Below are 20565 nucleotides of genomic sequence, written 5' to 3'. Positions count from 1 at the left end.
GTAGCTTATTTGCATTTTACATTTACATTTTGTTCACTAGTTAATGGTACAAAAATAGTAAAAAGGTACACAGATATAAGCAAAGATAAGAAAAACGATCTGTCAAAAGTTAAAAAAAAAATTTAAGGAAACCGCTTTATTGTGTATAGAAAAAAAATCTTGCACGATATAGAAATATTTTTGATGATCCAAAAAGTGCATTTTTGTTGCATGCAGCGCTAGCAATGAAAAGAAGTATGGTAGTTGGCACACGATCCTTCTATATTGCAGTACACTGCAAGATTATAAATGTTTAAAATAGATCATGAATTCTATTAATCATTAAATAAATAAATACAATTATTATTATATGTATAAATTTTCAAAATTATAGAATTGCAAATAAAGACTTTTGTATTTAAAATTTTTCTTTGTTTGTTACACTAAGTTTTATTTGATATTTTGTCACTTATATAAACATTTTTTATATAATCTAAGCCACTAATAACTTAAAATATTATTTACCGCATTCTTTAATATTAAGTAAATAATTCTATAAAGTTTTAACAATTTTTAATTAATAAGTGTTTAAAAAAAATAAATTTCACATACACCAAAAGTTTTAAAATTTAAGTAGAAGTAACTACAGAATTTTTAATTGGTGACACTATTTTTTAACAGCAGTAAAGGGAAGGCCGTCTAATAATTCAACAATAAAAATTAAAGTCTTAATGTAATTAAAAATGATACTAGTCGTCATTTTTCCCATTTATATTTGACCATCCTGATAAATAATTAACTTTCCAATTGAAAAAGCAAAATTGAAATGATTAGTTCAATCCAATTTCATTCTTAACACATCAACAATTTTCATGAATGTGTTATTGCACTAATTAGTAAACGTCATACCAAACGCCATTATTTCTTAATTTCGAATTTACTAGTGGCATTTAACAGTTTTCAGTCAAAGATAACATTACTCCTTGATTGTCCTTTTGTTAATTAACAAATTCAAATATTACCAATTTTAAATATACGTCATAATTTCCATAAATTTAAGATAAATTAATTGTCTCTTTTAATTACTTTCTCATACTGTCTTTTTTTATTTTTGTATAACTTTTGATGTTTTATAAGGTGTATAAATAAATTGAAATATAGGAATTTGAATTATTTATATATAAATTCAATAAGTATGTAAAACAGAATTTGGACTTTATCCATGGAAAAAATGTGATTTTTTCAATTTAAAAATATTAATATATTATTTATAAATGTTATTATGGATGACAAAAATTCAAATAATTATTCTCGACATTATTTTTCTTACATTTTGGGTTATGCTTATAAGCAGACTTTATGGTCGGTTCTTCTGTACTAACTAGAAAATTTCTGAAATTTTTTGCCAAAATACAATTAATATAAAAAAGGGAAAAGACACGTTGAAAGCAAAAGTGAAAAAAAAAGATAAAGTACTGGAATTTTTATCCATTAAAGTGACATCAAGAATAAAATGAAGATCAGGTTGAATAAGAAGATAGACGAGGATTCTTTCTGCGGTTGGCTATCCATTAGTTGTAATTTCTATCTACTTTTGTACTGCGGTTCTTCTTTCATTTTGAAACTATAAATCCTTTGAGTAAATTCCTATAATTCTTTGAAGTTATATAAAAGAATAGAAGAAAGTAAAATTATGCCAATGCATAAATTTGCTGCTTTCTTTACTTAAAAGCAAAATATCAACCCAAAGGAACAGAAGTTTTAATCCTCCTTGGATTAATGAAAGTTTATTATTAACAGTAAATGTCATTACATATTCTGTATTTGAAAATAATTATGTCTTCTTCATCATATTTTGATTAATAATCATGAATTTATTATATATTTAGAAATTTAATGGGATATTTTGCAACAAATTTCAAGATTTATTGTAGTTTATTATTTCTTAGAAATAATTAAATTTAAGTAAATTTTATTTATAGCATCATAAATTCTGATAAATTAGTTGGGATATTATCTTCGTTTCTTAAGTGATGTATGGAAAAAATCAATTTACACTTATCTATAAACGATACTCCAATGAGTATTTAGGAATTTTGAAATGATTAATTACTGTAGTGTAAAATAAAATATTTTTTTTTCAGAAATTTTAAATGTAAAAAAAAATTATATTTATAGATAAATAATTTAGCGATATAAATTTTTAGAATTTCGGGTTTTGGTTTTGAGAATGGAACTAAATATGTCTATTATTTATTGTGAAATAAATAAATATTTAATGCGATTTTCAGAGGCCATCATGGATTTGCGCAGAATGCACCAAAAGAAAACAACCATATGGCACAAACAGCAAAAATACACGAACAACAGTTGAGACAACAAGAAAGAACAAGGATGAACGGAGATCTAGAAGCGGCCAGATTACAACAGCAACAACAAACATCAGTAATACAACTTGGTGGTCGATCCATGGGCATGCAACAGACTTATTCTGGTCAGCCTATCATGGAACAACGAACATCGTCTCAAAGTATAACCGGAAGCGGATATTACGCGGGAACAGATGTGATGTCACAAGATAAGGTAGGATGAATCTAGAAGGTCATTGGGTAAGTTTTTATATCGTTTACAGTTGGGTGTGGTCTTTTGTCATAGTGAAATTTGTAGTGTTTATTTCAAAAAAAAGGAGGGGAAAAATAAAGCAAAAACACAATTATAGACTAATAAATTTAACAAATTTAAGGGACATAGAAATTTTTAAGCAAAATACTTAAAATATTAAAGAAAGCTGCATTATTGTTCCTTATGCAATTTAAAACAGATAATTTAGCTGATCCTTTATCAGTTGTACTGTTATAATAAATTACACTGACTTCATAAAATATATAAACATCGTTTAAATAGTTTAGGTACAGATCAAAGAGTAGAGCTTAAATTTCATTTAAAATATAAATATTCATCAAACGTCAATGAATAACTGCAAGATAAATGTAAAAAAAATCTTTAAGTTTAAAAATTACACTTAAATATGAACACTTATAAAATAATTTTATCAAGGTTTTATGACAAATTTTTCTGTATATTTACTATTTATTAGTTTATTAAAAATGTTATAATATTATTTATTACGGCAAAATCAATAACAGATTAAATCTGGGCTTAGTAAAATTGATAGAATTATTCGAAATAGGAATTATAGTAAAACATTATAAACTCATATAAGCCTATATATATTATTAAAATGTAATAAATATTTTAACAGAGATAAAAAAAAAGTAAATAAAAACGTCTTAACACTTAAATTTTGTTGAAAATCTCGAAATTATTATTATGTTTTTTATTATACTATAAAGCTATAGGTGCTACTGAATATTTAATGAATCATATTTGTTCACTTTAAGTGTCGTATATGTGAATATGAGATATAAAATAGAATAAAGCATTGACTTAAATAATATATTAAAATTGGCTTTTATACTGTATACATTCTCAATACTAATATAAAAAATATATGTTAAAACATTTTGTGTTAGTAAATTTTTTATAATTTCAACATCAATGATTTTTAAATAAAAATTGCTATAATAAATTGCATTGACTTCATAGAAAATATAAACATCTTTAAATAATTTAGGTACAGATCAAAGAGAGAAACTTAAACTTTGATTTAAAATATAAATATTCATCAAATATCAACGAATAGCCGCAGGATAAATTTAAAGAAAAATTCAAAAATTAGAAACTTGTTTATATTTTGGATTAAAATTTCTAAATTTTACATTATAAATTTAATAAAAAAAAGTTTAAAATTTTTTTATTTGATTTATATTCTGTTGATTCAAGATTATGGAATACATAAGAGACAAAAAAAAAAAAAAAAAAAAGNATTCTAAAGTCAATTTTCGTGTAAAATATAATTTTCGATACAGTTCGAAATTGGGGAAATGTTAATACATCAATTATATTTTAATCGAAATAACTAATTTAATTAAAGTATTACATTTAAATTCTCCAATGACACTTATAACTTTAAATTTAAATTAAATTTAATGTCATTTGTATTAAAAGAAAAAAAAAATGTTTTTTTTTCGTTTGACAGAGGCCATTAAAGTACATTTAAGGACTTGTTAGGAACATTTCACGCCTTTCATTATCATAAAACAAATTTTAAAAATAAACAATTTTAATTTTGTTTTAAAAATTAGTAAGTTTTATTTATAAATTATAAATCAATCGAGCGATATTTATTATTATATGTTTAATAACTTTTAAGAAAAAAAATTAAAAATATATTTTTGTATTACTTGTAAAATAACATTTCGAGTATAAAAACCAGCATTATAACTTCTCATAAAAATAAAAAAAATGCAGAATATGAATAAATATTCCGTAGTTATAGTGTTTTTTCACGAGTCTTTCCCCCTGTGGGCACTAACAGGGCCTTTTCTCAGGCCCATCGTAAGTTCGGCCAGACCCACAATGGGAGGTAGCTGGATGGTGAGGAATGGGTCCTGACATAGTTGGGATAGACAACCCCTAAAAAGTTTCTGATTTTTGGCCTCTCGAATTCGATTCCGGGTCCTTCAGAGCGGTAAGCTGATGCCTTAACCACCTTGGCCATCCGTTCGGGGTTATATCGCGTTTATTGTGAATTTGCATAGATTTATAACATAATCTATTTTATAAATATAGTTTCAATATATTTTCCTCTGAAAAATAAAATTAAAAATAAAAAAGCCCGGTTTTTAGCTGTTTGACTTCAGTTCTTAATAGCCTCTTTACTTCATAAATTTATATTTTAATAATTTCCAAATATTTCAAATAATTTTCAATAAAATTTTATGAATATTACATGCTTTAATATTGTGAAATGTAAAATAATTGGCAAATCGTTAGATGTGAATTTTTAATAACCTGAAAATGCAGCTTTAATGCAGCTTGTTGGATAAAAATGCAAATTTTCAAATTCTATTGAAATCTTACAAATAAAAATAGACCAGACCAATTTAGTTTTGAATTCTAATTTTTAATAATACCAAGTTAAATTTGTTCACTTATGATAATTTCTTTAAATATGGTAATTCATTTTTCTGGCCAAAATCTAATATACTCGTAAGTTTCGATAGCTTTAAGTTTTATATATACATATTATCGAACAAATGAGAACATCATCAATAAAGAAAATATAAACAGAATATCATTAGTGATAATGTAGACTAGCCTGTCTACTCTTTATCTTAGAAAACATGCCTAAAGACATTAAACTACAATTATTTTAATATAGATTTTACTTAATTATTTAATGAAACTTGACAGCCGGATTGCAGAGAGGTTTCAAGGTGTCAGCTTACCGTTTTGGGGCACTCGGGATTAATTGGGCAGTTTATCTCTGATATATCGACCTTTGTCTTTCTCCACTCAGTCGTCTCCATTATGGGCCTGATCCGAACCCACGATGAATACGGAGAAAAGCGCTCTTACTCGTTACTGCCCATATGGCTATTCCGTGCTGTGAGCACTAAGAGGGCTTTTTTCCCCATACCCATTGTGCTAAAAAGTTGATTAAACTTTCGATTATATGTTTTCCTATTTCATTTAAAATTTTTATTAATTATTAAATTCTAGAAGAGGTATTGCATCAAAAAATGATCAAACACATTTCCAAATGATGTAATACAATATTATGAAGATATAATTACATTATTTAGGCCTGTAGATTTCTCATTTAACTTATTTATAATTTGCAAATATCAGCGTTAAAATTAGAAATTGTAAGAATTTTTAATATTAATTATTTGAATTACTGTGAAATATGAAAAAATAAACTTTTTATTTTACCTTTTGTGTTAAACAATAAGAAAATTATTCTGTTAGCTTGTAAGATGAATTTATGTAATAACTAGACCTAAAGCTTATTTAAGTACAGTTTCAAGTTTCTCAATGGCTCTCCATCTAACTGAAGCAGGCAAACGGTGCCTTTGAGGCATTACTGACTACGTGATCAATTTTGATTCGAGACGATTTCAAACATTATACGTTAAGTTCGATGATTTTCGAAGAGAAATATTTATTTATTGTGCTAGAAACTCAATTCAGAAAGAAGAGAGAGATAATATTATATTTTCTCCCTTCAAATTTCATGTTCAACATTCATATGCGAACTGTAAGAGTTTGTAAGTAATATATCAGCGTAGCGACAAATGTGTTTGTAATGAAAGATATAGAAAATACAATTATTAATTTTATCTCAAAGTAATTATTATTATAAATAACATAAACTTTCTCAATCATTAATCTGGACACAATCTAGGAAAATGGAAGGAAAAATAATGATTTAACTATTGGATCGTTACTAATCAAACTCTAGTCATTATTCTATACATTATGAATATCGTTCAGATTGCATTATTGCTCTTGATGTTCTCTTATATCTAAAGATTATGATGTATCAGGAAAAATTACAAAATTCGTCTACTGAAATAATAAATTATTATATTAGTAGATTCATTTTCAACTTTTTATATCCAATTAAACAATATTAAATAGTTTTAAGGCATCCTTATTGAAGAATGATTAATATGATTAATATTATATTAAACAAAATTTTGAACTTGCTAATAGAAGTGAATGCTTTGTTTGAAGGAATTAAGATTTTCAATCTAAAAGCTAATGAAATTTTAAATTATTATTTATTTTTTAAAAAATAATTTAAAAAATTTTAAAGATTATATTATTTTGAATGTTATAAAACGTTTTAAACTTTAAAAAAAAATAAAAATGCTAAATAAATATTAAAAGAAACTGATAAATCCATCTGAATACAGTACTACGAGGCCTGTTTTATAGATTTGTTTTATATAATAAATTTCAACAAAATGATGATATATAAAAGAATACATAATTTATAAAAATGTTTAATGATTTCTGCGTATTTAACGAGTCTACTTCATTCATAATTGTTTTTCGTCTTAATCACGAAATTCGCCAACGCGTTATAATTTAATTAAAACACCAAAATTTATGGAAATAAATAAGCAGCAATCTAATTAAAAATGCAGAAGGAAGATCAAAATTTTCACCTTGCCATCAGAATAAAGAATTCAAGCATTAATTCTGCTCTCTTAACGAAATAAATTGTGCGAATAATTCATTATTTTCATTTTTTAACGAATATCCTTGTTAATTCAGCAAGTATATAACGTTGTTCTTTAATCAGAGTATTATTGATGTAAGCAGTAATATAAAAATATTTTTAAAAAATAAAAGACAAAGATAGAAAACATTATTTTTAATTTGATAAAATGTTTTCGAAATAGAAAAGAAATACCGTATATATCAATATTTTATTTGCTGAAGCTACTGCCTAGCAATAGTGAAATAAATAAATATAGATACAATATCAAATTTAAAAAATAATATAACTTGAAATATTTATTTAATCTTCTACTCATTTGATTAAAAAAAATGCTTTTATCGTTATTAACGGATAAAAATGAAATGATCGATTCCCCTATTACAGATAATCAAGAAAGTAGCTGGTTGAGCATTAATGCAGTACATACGTTACCTAAACCTCATTAACAATATCATAAATAATAGAAAAGATATCGTCTCTATCCTCTATACTCTCAGCGAATTTTTTTTTTCTGGGGAACATATTAACACTTTCTTTACTGTTCTACCTTTTACACTAGTAGCAACGTTTTAGAAATATTTTTACGCTGTAAAATATGCAGGGAAAAATTATATAAATTTATTTCCTTAATAAAAATTAATTAAATTAATTACAAATCTAAATTTTATTTCTTTTAATATATTAATTTAAATTTAGAATATAATTTAAAGATTTCTAATAATTTTAATGTAATTTTAAAAAATAATGGTTTTAAAATTTAAACTTTAAAGAATTTGACTAATAATGTTTCTTTGTCGATAATGTTTTTTTCTGAATTTTTTTAAAAAATTAAAAATGATAAATGTTGGAAATAGTTAAATCATTTTATCATTGTGTCATCGCTGTTTAATGCAATGTAAAAATAAAGTACCCTTTGACACAACAGGGAGCAATGCACTCATTTACGAGACACTCAGTTTAGTATCTATAGATTATACAAATATAATTTTAATTTATATCTGAAAATAGTAAATTTCGCTGTAAACTGTGAATTTATCACGATTTACAAACAAACATTATTAGTTTTAAAAATATTTTTCAAAATCTGTTAAGAAATTTTAGATATTAGAGTAGCACTATTGCGCCTACTTTCCTATTTTTTTTTTCTTTCCACCAGATGGCCGAAGCAGGACGAAGGGAGGATGCCAAGTCACGTGAGTATCCCGCACCTCCAGCAGTAGACTCTGTAGTTACTCATGACGGTCAAAATATTGAGGGAGGCGGAGTATCGCGCGACAAACAAAGTGGTAATAAGCTCGATCTCAATGATAATGGAGTAGACAAGTTGGACGAAGGATGGAGGAGGGTCGAAGAATGCGAAGAATACGATGAAGATTATCATAAGGTAGGGGAGAACGAAGAAGACGAAGACAGCGACGAAGAAGAACTGGAAATAACTCCTTGCGTACTGCAAACTATTCCTTATTACGACAGAAGTCCTGGTGATGTGTATACTATTCTCGAAGAAGACGAACCCTCCCCACCGGGGACAGAACACAAGACACTTCACGGTACCGATCTGAATTCGGACACAGCTTCGTCTCTGATACGCTGGAGAGGTAAAAAGAGAGATTAAAAAGGTGGTGTGGCAAAATGCCGCGATCCGGGTATAACGGGGGCACAGATAGAAAAATACAGCCTCTGGGCCTCCACTTCATTTTATATTCAGGTGTGGGTTCGGAGATGTAGCCTATCAGCGCCTCTGTGAGTAACTGCTGAGGAAGTTTAACGATATATAAATATCATATCTGGCCAATCGAATTTAAGGAAATGATGGAACTTAATAACACAACTCGGAATTATTATCATTCTTTAAAGTGAAAAACTTCCAGATATTCTTAATTTAATATAGGAGATGAATTTAACAGCTTTTAGTACATTTAAACAGCATATCCTCAGCACTTACTTCCCAGTTGTGGTATTCTGGTGACTGGTCCAATCGATTTTGTCGTTAGGCACTGTAATATGGAGGTCATTGGCCCAGCCTCGATGTAGTCAATGTTTCTTTACTTCTTTCCGTAATCGAAAGTTGGATATTATTTACAGCTTTGACACGTAAAAGAAAAGGCCTCTTTCCTCTGCCCAACATATTTCCAAAACTGCTAGATTTGCAAACAAATATATCCAATTTATGTCAAGAAACTTTATATAATATTTATTTTTTCGATAATAAAAAATTTATAATAATTTCTAATTGATTTTTGTCTGAATATAATTTTAATGGAATGTATGATAAAAACAATTTCACTAAATCACTAAAATAATATTTAAAATTTCAAGAAATCATTAATGAATATTCTGCAAAAGATATAATTTAAAATTTTCTGCCTTTAAAAAATACTTTAGTTATTCATAAGATTATTAAAACGTTATATAGCTTAAGTTCAATATAGAATGATAAGAAATTCAATTTTCTTCCAAACATTTTTAATGTTATATTCTAATAGTTTGATAGATTAATAAAATATAATCAAATTGTTTAACATTAATCTCTCCAGAATAGCTTCGTGACTAATTTTAGACCAAATTGTAGGATGGAGTCACTGAATGCCACAAAATTTAGGATACCCGTAGACAGACGTTAAATCCATCTTATGGCTGTTGGCATCAGATTATTTTCCCTCCCGAATGTATTTTTACAATTTTTTGGGTCCTTCGCGATTTTGAATCCTTAAAACGCCATCAGCCAAAGATGGTTTTCCTCTTCCTCTTGGTCTCCGCCACCCTATATGTTGGTGCGAAGAGTCGCAGGTGGGACTTTTTCTTTTTTCTCATTGCATGGATATTCTATCTCTATCATGTCTTTACCGTCTTCTTTGCAAGATTGCATATTTTCTTTTAGTTTTCAATTATATTAATTTTTAAACGCTTTTTAACAGTGGTGTATTGATGGATTGTGTGTACCTATTTTGTTATTCTATACCTTCACCAATCCTATAAATTAAAAACTTAACTGTAATGAAAATAATAGTGTGTAAGAAATAAGGCAAAAAAATTTAGAAATGAAAAGATAAACATACCGCTGAAAGTAATGTAAATAATTATAGTAAATATTAATAGAATTCAATTTTTAAAATTAATTAATTAAAAACTAAAATGATTTATTTCGAATAAGTAAAAATCTTATGTAGATCATTGAAATTTAAACATAAAAAAATTGTAATATTAATTTGTAAGAAAATTTGAATCGTTTCACTGATTTTTGTTATCCTTTTTTTTACTTATAATTCAAAAAATTGAATAACTACATGATAGATACTTGTTTTTTCAGGTGTAGGTCAAGCGTATCAGCGGACTCTTTCTTCAGGCCAGCAAATCATCCAGGTATCTGTTACAGATGATAAAAACAGAGCTCTTTCTCAAGTTCAGCAAGTGGGTTTAGCAGGAGATATAGGTTATCAAAGAGGGGTTAATGCCACTGATATATCTAAACCAGTTTCTACTTCTGCAACCATACCATCAACAGTACAATCAAAGATGGGTGTACAGCAAAGGCTAACTGGTGTAGTCCAAACTACGAATTTTAACCAAGTTAATAATGTTACTACTTTAATCACAGATACTAAAAAAACGACTAGTAGCACTGCCATTCCGAGGACAGTGCCTTTGATGTCGATTAACCAAGCTTTTCAGCAGCAGCAGCAGCAACCTCAACAGCAACAACAACAACCACAACAAACAGCTCCAACCACACAACAACAACAAATACAGCAGCAAAGGGTGGGTCAACAATCGCCCAAACAGAAGCCAAATAACATCGATTTACAACCACAAAAGAAACAAAAAGCAAAACCCGAACCGCAAGATTGGTCCCCAGTTACGGATTTATCACCGATTATGGATGTCTCGCCTTCGATTGAAGCAGCGGAACAAGAATTAATGGAGAAGTTTCGAAAGAAAGTAGAGGATGAAGATATGGGCAGACCAATTGTGCAGGCTAACATACCACGTGCTACAAGCGGAACTATATCAGGTATGCTAGCTGATTTTAATAAAGCAATGGGTCTTTCAAGCACATCTCCCATTGATGACGCTCAGGCTAGATCAGTGGCAATATCTGAATCAACAATTCCTTCATCCCAAATACAAGGCATAATTTCTACAGATATACCAATGGATCAAAATCAGAATATCATTCAACAGCAATATCAGCAATATCAGCAACAACAGGAGCAGCAGCAACAATGGCAACAACAGCAATCTCAATATCAACAAATACAACAGCCGCAATGGCAACAACAACAACAGTTGATGGCTCAGCAACAACAGCAACAGCAACAGCAGCAACAACAGCAACAACAACAGCAGCAACAAATCCAACAACAACTTCAACAGCAACAACTTCAGCAACAAGTATCGTCGCAGCAGTTGCAACAACAATCTCAACAGCAGACAACACCAAGAAGGATCCATCGCCGTCTTCCTCAACCAACAATGGAACAAATGCAGGCAGCAGTTGCAATGGCTGCTCAGGCACCACGGAGCAAACCTCAGTCTCAAAGTAGACAAACAACTACTCAATCTCAAGGAATTTCAGTAGCAACAACTTCGAGCATTCCATCTCAAAGGTCAATAATATCTTCCGCTACCCCAAGGGCAGATGTGGGTACTTCTATCCTAAATCAACCGCAACAAGTAACAGCTGCTCTGTCGACCGACCAATCATGGATCCAGCAATTAAGTTTGGGAGACCCGGGCAAACAGTACGTAATCACTGGATCCGGTACCACTGCAGCTACAATCCTTACCTCAGCCCTTCCGATCACAACAGTCGTAACGGCCACTGTGGCATCCTCATCCCTCACACCACAGCCCAATGCCCAATATTTACAGGCGCAAATACATTCATCAATAAGTACGAGCCATGAAGATTATGGAGCACGGGTTGGTTCTAGGACCCCAAATATTGGAGGAACTTCACCAGTGCCTGGATATGGAAAGTCAGTGACACCCGTGACACCCCAGACACCAAGTACTCCAAGGGACAAGGTACAGTAAGGCTAAAAACAGTGTGAGGGTAGAAATATGTGTAGCGAAGTTTATGTGGGACATTTTGGCAGGGATCCTTCAATAAGTGGACACTATCGGCGATGGGTTGCTGGATTCGTGTTGTGTGCTCCTGTTCCTCTAATAACCAAATCCCAGTCCCCACGGGTTAATCTCATCACTTCATCTTCCTCTTGATCTTTCCTTGCTTTCACTGCTTCTTGCCTTTTTTCTAAGTATTGCTTTTGTATCTGTGGTGGCTCTATGTTTCAGTTATGCTTAATCATAAGTTAATTGGGAATTTTTATTATTTTAAAAAATTATTTTTTAATAATATAAACACTTTTACTTTTGTTAGGGCGATTCTTCGGATACTCTGAGTGAGGCGGATAGCCTGAAGACTGGGAAGATAAGGAGAAAATTGCCACCACTACCACAAGATCAGGAGCCATCACCTATACCTAGTAGGAGAGCTAAGGATAGGATCCGGACCTTATCGAGTGGTGCAACGCCCTTACCTCAATCCGAACGCACTAAATCACCGTTTAGAACATCTTCCCTGGATAGCGGAGTAACTATGATACCTACCTGCCTCAGCGATGTCTTGTCAACATCACCTCGACCTAGTGCTAGTGAAAGTTATCTTCAAATGATCTCATCAACAAGACCTTCTAGCATGACCGAAGGGTCGAGTCTGATGGGAAGAAGAGACTTAAGCGCTCCTCATAATCTCTCTTCATACTTAAGAGATGCTAGCAGTTTAACGGGCACAAAGTTGCCGTCTTATATCAAGTCACTGAAGCAGCAGCTTCGTGAGGAGCTGAAATCTGTCACTGAGGACCGCAGGAGAATTTTGGGCAGGGACCCTTACTATCGTCGTAGCGAAACAGATCTGTCGTCCCTATTGTCCCACTCTTGGCCCGAGGATCGTTACGACACTTTTGCCTCGCATCGAAAGATGTTGCACAGCTCCACGCCGACGGCGCTGCTTCTGCCGACTTCAACTAGACGACAAACTTCCCCAAGAAGTTCTCCACAACCATCTCCGAGAAGAACAAGACATAGAAGACACGCTTCGGATCCAAAGGTACCACTTTTCTCACCTATCAAGGAAGATCGTGATTCGGAATTTGATCTTGGTGCATCTTCTTATTTGAAACCTCAAACCGGACAGCCATTCAAGTCATTCGAATTCGAATCCATCGATGATAGATTGGGAGGAGACAGTTTACTTAGATCTTCAAGATATGGAGGAAGTTTAGGAAGCGGATTAGCTAGTAAATTCTATCAGAGAGGTTCTTCGCTATCCGACATCCGATTCGGAGAAGATATGGATTCTAGGTTTCCGATAAGAGAAAGCACTTTAATGGATGATTCTGATGATTATTACAGAAGATATGCTCGAGAACTTATGAGGTGAATTTTCAAACATTGATACAATAACGAACAATTTAAATTTTGTAATCAATGTTTATTTCAACCAGGTATCGTAGACCTAGCGATGGTTCCCTGTATACTCCACCCTCCTTGCGAATGGGATTCGATCCATGGGACAGAAGCAGCTCGTTCTATATGCTCGGCTCCGACAGGAAGAAGAGAAAAGACAGAAAGCCACGTAAGCCAAGGTCCTGGCATCCATCGCCTTACGTATCGGAAGATGAGGACGACCAGACGTCTCGGGAGAAAAGGAAGGCTAAAATCAAGGCGGAGATAGCGAGGCGCAGACATCAGATACAAGAAAATGCTAGGCTGCACGAGGAACTGTACAAATTGGCGAGAATGCGAGATGGTTCGGAAAGAAGAGGTGTTGGCCCAAGTCGTGTATTATGTGTGGCGTGTGTGTGATTGTTTCCCTGAAGAGGATCCTATTATTTAATTCTCCACCCTCACTAGATGTTTTGTGTTCAGAATCGGAGCGAAATGTATTCCTCATCCTTCAGCTGCATAATTATTGGCACTGCATAAATTCGCCATTTCTTGTGCTAGCTGGGTTATAGGATGATATACGATCGCGTCGGTTCTGTTATGTCCCGTCTCGTTTCATGTCGTTTGCGTTTATAGATGTGAAAAGGCTGGATAACGTATGATTTCCATGTTTGTCGAGACATTCGGACTTCATTTTTTCAAAATTATTAATGGCTTGTTAATATAAATTAAAACTTTAATTAAAGTTTAATTTAGCGAATAAATTATTAGAAAAAACTTAAACTTTCTTTTATAAAGTTTTATTCGATTGCTACCAGTTCCAAATAGGAATGAATCAAAAAAATTTTCCAATAATTAATTCAAATAAAATTGAAACGCTAGAAATATTAATCTCTATAATTGTGTTTTCAATTTAAAGTTCAGAAATTAAAGTTATATTACCATTTCCAAGCGTTAATACCTTGTGTTTCAAGCTTATTAAGAATTTTGAATACTTTAAAATGGAATAAAAAAATTCTGAATAAATATTAAAATTATTATAAATATTTTCCGTGTTTCAAAAAATAAAAAAATAGTTATTTCTAATAGAACTGCGTTGTTTAAATGATGACAATTATAGAAGATTTATTATTGGGAATATATGGATTTATATGTCTTGACCCCTATGTTTGTAATTGAGACCATTTATGTGATCGTGATGACATATGTAGCTTCCATAATTTATGTATTTTATTTATTTGTGCCTATTAGTTTAAAGTAGTTATTGATTCGATGGAAAGAATATATCAATGAAGGGCGAGGTGGATGGTTGAATGTTTATGTTCAAAAATGACGTCCTCATGTCAAGAAGTGGATGGAAACCACACGTATCCCTGCCTGTCTATCTGTTCTTGGCGTGTTCGTGGCGACTGTGAAGGCCTCACGATACACATGGCAGCCTCTATTGTACAAAATAGGACGGTTTCAAATATAGCATAATGTACATAGATCGATTTACTTTCTACAGTCGATTTGATTTTCTTTCTTACAAACTTTATCTTGTAGCCTAGTAGTCACATAGATCAATTTAAAACTACAACTATACTATTTTCTTTTTAAGATTTATTACTAAAATCTTTATTTTAATCGAATTACAAATTACGTAATGAAGTTATACGTATCGTAGACGTAGCTTATAAATTTATTTTACCAGATAATAAAATTGTAGATTTTTTAGGGGAAATGGAACTCGTGTTAATTAGAATTAATTTTAAAAAAATGCTTGCGTCAAGTTCGTCTTTTAATTATAAAAACCTAAGCATGTATTTACGCTTTGAGTGTCAAATAACATTTTATATTTTTAAAATATTTTAAAGATTAACCTTTACAATACAAGTTTTTATTAATTAGAGATTTAAAAATTAATTAATTTACTAATGATTTGGCAATCAAGGCGAAAATTCATGTAATAAAAGTATATATTATCATTTCCTACAAGGGAATATTTTGTATTTTATTGTAGCACCATATGGAGTTTCGTCAGCAACGTTGGACCACGTGGGTTATGGGGATTCACTCTCTAGAAATATTGCCGAAGGATATACATCAACCGGATCTAGTAGCGTACTTCAGGCCATAGATGAGATTCTCAAGAGGGACGTATATGGGTCCTATCCCAGAAGACTAGGCTACGAAACTTACGGCAACAAGCCTGGTTTCATGTACACCACAGCTCCTTCCAACTATCCAACTCCTCCACGATCCAGGTTAGAAAATTATTTCATGCCTATATTTAATTAATTTATTAGTAATAAAACGATTGATTAACGGAACTAATGTAATAGTAAAATATTTTAACTTTGATAGAGGTCTGGAAGGATGTCATAAATGGATTTTAGAATAATCTATAAAAAGTAGAAAGGGAACAGATAAAAATGAAAGAGACAGAGCAGAATGCTTTTAAGAATTTTAGATTTAAGTTTTAAAATGTAGAACTTAAAATAAATCTAATGCAGGTGCGTTTTAGAGAAGATAAATTCAGTTTTTTAGAAAGGAAAACTTTCAGAATATCGTTTATGTTAATGAGATGGCCCAAAAGAACCACGCTTTTATTAATAACGAAGCTTTTGACAGCAATCGTTAATGGTGTAGTCTTTGAATGCAGATGTACTGCATTTCTATCGTAGTATTTTTCGATTTCGAATAGGCATCTGTTTGCATATGCCTTGCTTGACATTAATGTTCATTCTACGCAACTTCAATACCGATTATTTGGATCGATCATAAAATAACCATTTTTTATTCCACCACCCGTCTAATATTCAATTTTGACGAATAATCGCAATAAGAATTAATTCTCTACAAAAATCTACATTTGAATAATTTTATCGGATTTCAATGAATAATAATAGATGTCAGTATATTACTTATCAAAATTCGATATGAAAGTTCTTTTACTTTTATTAATGTCATCTTTTAAAAAAATATTCTACATATAAACATAAAAAATATAGATAATCGCCATGAAAGTTATTCTTTTCCTATTCATTTTAATATATATATATATTGTAAAATATGGGAAATAAATTTATTATAAACAGAAAAGTATTCCGTTTATTCATTTTCGATTCCTGCATAAGACTCTTACTAGATTGTTATTAACTATTCACAAATATACATTTTCGAATAGTAGTAATATGCAACAAAATATGGATCATTTCTCCTCAAAATAGCCATATAAATGAAAAATGAATGTTGTAGGGGGTGTTTTTTTTAAATGATCAAACATTACGCATCGATCGAGTTAAATTTTTAAGGTTTCCCTACGAGAAATAAGTCATTAAACATTCTACTGTCGTTGAAGTGATTCAACACAGTTTTCTTTTTGCCCCTACTTTATTTTATTTTTTATTTTTTTTTTATCTAATGTTTAGTATCTTCTCGATTTTTCTTTTTCTCGTTATACATAGTTTTGCATTGGGGGTATAAAAAAAGAGATACAACGTGTGGAAGAGAAGTGAACTCAGTGGCATCGATTGATCCGTGTTGTAGTTGCAGGTCAGTCAAGTGGATTCGATTACTTTGGGATTTTATAAGCAAAATTACAAACGAAACTAATTTTGCTTAAGATAATTCTATTTTACAACAATTTTCTTACATTTGCGATCTTAGCGTATTGATTTATAATGCGCATATTGCAGCGTTAATTTTAAATGCGTTTGTTAATTTCCATTAAAATATAATATATTTTGAATGCTTTTATTACAATTAATGTTAATATCAATTAATTTATTATTAATTAAGGTTTATTTAATAGTTTAAAAAACATTTAATTAAAGCAGAATGCGCTTCAAAAATAAGTATAATACATTGTATTAAATTGTATTTATTTTATATTCACAAAAGAGTGCTGTCTGGATCTTAAAACTTTTTAATTTATTTATTTAACACAATAATAATCGATAATCGTACGTTAAATCAATCACTGGTGTATGCTTTCACAGTAAAATGTACGGCTAAAAATTCAAGAAATACTATTCAACTAAAGGAATCATATGGAATGTATTACTGTATATGAGAAGGCATTTCCTACTAGAATTTTGATTCATTCAATATTGGATAATATTGCTTCAATGCAAAAGTTCCGGACAAATCTACCTTGAAGCACTCCTTCTTATATATATTAAAACGCAATAAACCATGAGTGAGGAATGATATTCTTGTATTGCATTCTATATAGAACTTCTAATACTATCGAGTACTATTTTTATGCTTTAAAAATATACAGAATAGCCTTATATAAAACACAAAATAAAAATAAGACATATTTTATTAAATAATTTATCATTTTACAATAATGAATTATTTATGCTTTTAATTATAAAAGTTTATTAATAATTAAAAATTATAATAAAATATATTTCAATTATTAGAATTCATTCTAAATTAATCTTTTTTAAAACTTGGTAAAGATATTACTTTAAATAATTAAACCTGTGCGTTAAAAAACTTTTAGAATTTTATAAATGAATGATTTTCTTCTTTTCTTTCCATTTAAAATAAAGTTTTAAATAAAATTATATACATTTTTGTACAGAAAATTAAAAAAAATAATAATAATAAATCGTTTTGACTAAATTTTAAAAGAATTTTCAGAATTCGATTATTTCTAGATTATAAAATTCTCGATTGATGATGTTATCTTTGATAAGATCGTAAAAAATTCTAATTTTGTATGCAAAGATAATGAGGATAAAGAATAAAAAATGTTTCTTGTAAAGACTTAATAAATCCATTAAGATTTTAAAATAGCTTTTAGGCAAATTCGAACAATTGTTAAATCGTTTTAGATTAAAAGATTTATTGCTTGGTTTGTTACAAAAGCGAAAAAAATGTTTTTTTTTTTAATATTTAAATAAAAAAGAAAAGTTTATTTACAATAATAAATAAAACAAGGGAATTTTTTGATTAATTAAAAATGTATTAAATTTCTTTAAAATATTTGAGAAAATTTTTCAAAAAGAAAAACTAAAAGACTTTTTAGAATAATTATTTAGAGAGACAATTCTCATTTTGTGCAATTTAATAAATTATTCTGAGGTAAGATTTTATTTATTAAAATTATATAAGTTAATTAGACATATTTTAAAGCTATATTCACAAATTAATGAGTTAGAAAATTATTTTTACTATATTTAACATAGAAGACAAATTTCGAGACGTCGCATTATTCCTCATTTACTTAGTGTAAGATAAAAATAATTATAGTGTAATTATCTACCTCTTAATAATTGTAGGTAGTTAATTACGTTTAAAACTTTATGGAAAGTTATCCCTATCTACCTGATTTTTTTTTCTTACTTATCAATGATTTAATGTAGCATTTCATCGGTTAATCGAACGAAGATTACTGTGGTCTGTCATTATTTCAGGTACGACTACAGTTCTTCCACGAAGGGTTGGTATAGCGATTTGATCAGTCCTTCTCCCCAGTTTCCCGACAACACAGCGGAAGACAAGAGCATTGCGAGAATTGCTTCTACGTTCCAGGGCACGAGAACGCCACCAGATCTTCATCTTTCCGTCCCGTTCGATCCAATGTCCGATTTTTCACCAATGACAACAGATACGGAGACACCGACGGAGACAGATCCAACTCCTGCAATGCCACTTCTTCCCGACATGCCTACAAGATCGAGGAAGATTTTGGAAGATCTCGGGAGCTCGCCAATAGTTAGTCAGCACAGCAGAGGGAGTAAGTACGACTTCATTGATTTCCTGACCAATAACAGAAATTTATACGACGATATTGGCTTAAACCACTAAGATGTAAAATTTACCGCCAAATCTATTAAACTTTAGCTAAACTATTCCAATATCCTTCCTCTCTTTGGAGAAATGCAAATTACTATTGTTGAAGTAGAGAGCTATTGATATTAAAGCGCTTTGTCAGTGATGTGAGATAAGAAAATGAAAAATAATTAAACAGATCTTGCGCTCTGCAAGATCTCGTTAATCTCTGGAAGGGTTAGATGAATTCACTGTTGTGTTCCTGCATTTTTGGAATATAGGAAAACAAAAGTTTCATTCTCTGCCATTGTCGTTCCGGCTAATTTGAATGAGAAGTAGATCTCGTTTCCTTAACAACCTAGTTAAACGCTATTACTTCAGCCATTATGGTTTAGGAGATCTTGTCTAAATAAATAACATGGCAGAAAAATTTATAGGTGTAATATTTTTTGGCATGGAAAGAAATCGATGCATTTAAGTAATAGACGGTCATTAAAAATAGTAAAGAAAGAAATATTAAACTTATCGAAGCTATTTTGTACAATGAAAGTCATCGATCGCATTCACTATCCAAAGCCAAAATTTGAATCGATTATTTTGTTTCTGTTAGACAACAATACTTAGGCCATATAATATTGAGACAGAGATTTCATGATTGACTATCGGTTGAAATGTCAAACACAGTACTCTGTTGATCCAAATCTTTAGAAATCTTCCACCTACACCAGCTTTGAGAAGGGAAGCGGCTCCAATTTCACACACGGCTTCAATCCCATTTTCTTGTCAAAAAGTATATGGCTGTCAACTTGTCTCTTTCTTTTTCTGATGATTAATTTTGTGTCTTATCAACTTAGTGAACTTGTCAGATTTTAAGTTTTTTTCTATAAATTTCCACAAATATCTGAAGTACTTTTACACAATATTCAAGACACCGCTTAACGAGAGATAGGTTGGAACCTCTTGTTATATTAGTCTAATGGATAAACTGAATTTTAACTTTAATCGAATGTTCCGTTAACATTTTTATGGCCATAGACAGAATGCATTTTAAAACAAGTTTATTAAGAAAAAGTTTATTTTCCAAACTGATTTAAAGTGTTGTTGTTATGAATCTACTTTTTTCTTTTCTGGAATTAATGTGATATGAAATGAGATAGAATTGCTTGATTTACATAAGAATATTTTGGTGCTGCAAAGTTATCAATTTTTTATTTAACAAAATTATTATTATT

At 30.2% G+C, this 20565-nt stretch overlaps 1 protein-coding gene across 1 annotated transcript in view; it reads left to right on the top strand.

The window, feature by feature from the left end:
- The window catches only part of LOC111628990, a 132150-nt gene that overhangs the window by 85212 nt on the left and 26373 nt on the right, over positions 1-20565 (top strand). Inside the window, exons 6-12 of the mRNA XM_023372852.1 lie at positions 2271-2562; positions 8271-8712; positions 10425-12142; positions 12498-13555; positions 13624-13943; positions 15567-15810; positions 18976-19355. Coding sequence (XP_023228620.1) covers positions 2271-2562; positions 8271-8712; positions 10425-12142; positions 12498-13555; positions 13624-13943; positions 15567-15810; positions 18976-19355 — 4454 coding nt within the window. The remainder of the gene's footprint in view (positions 1-2270; positions 2563-8270; positions 8713-10424; positions 12143-12497; positions 13556-13623; positions 13944-15566; positions 15811-18975; positions 19356-20565) is intronic.

The sequence above is a fragment of the Centruroides sculpturatus genome, unplaced genomic scaffold (assembly GCF_000671375.1).
Source record: "Centruroides sculpturatus isolate CEXI.00-Female unplaced genomic scaffold, Cexi_2.0 scaffold246, whole genome shotgun sequence".
Taxonomy (NCBI): domain Eukaryota; kingdom Metazoa; phylum Arthropoda; class Arachnida; order Scorpiones; family Buthidae; genus Centruroides; species Centruroides sculpturatus.
This window is presented reverse-complemented; position numbering and strand designations above follow the sequence as displayed.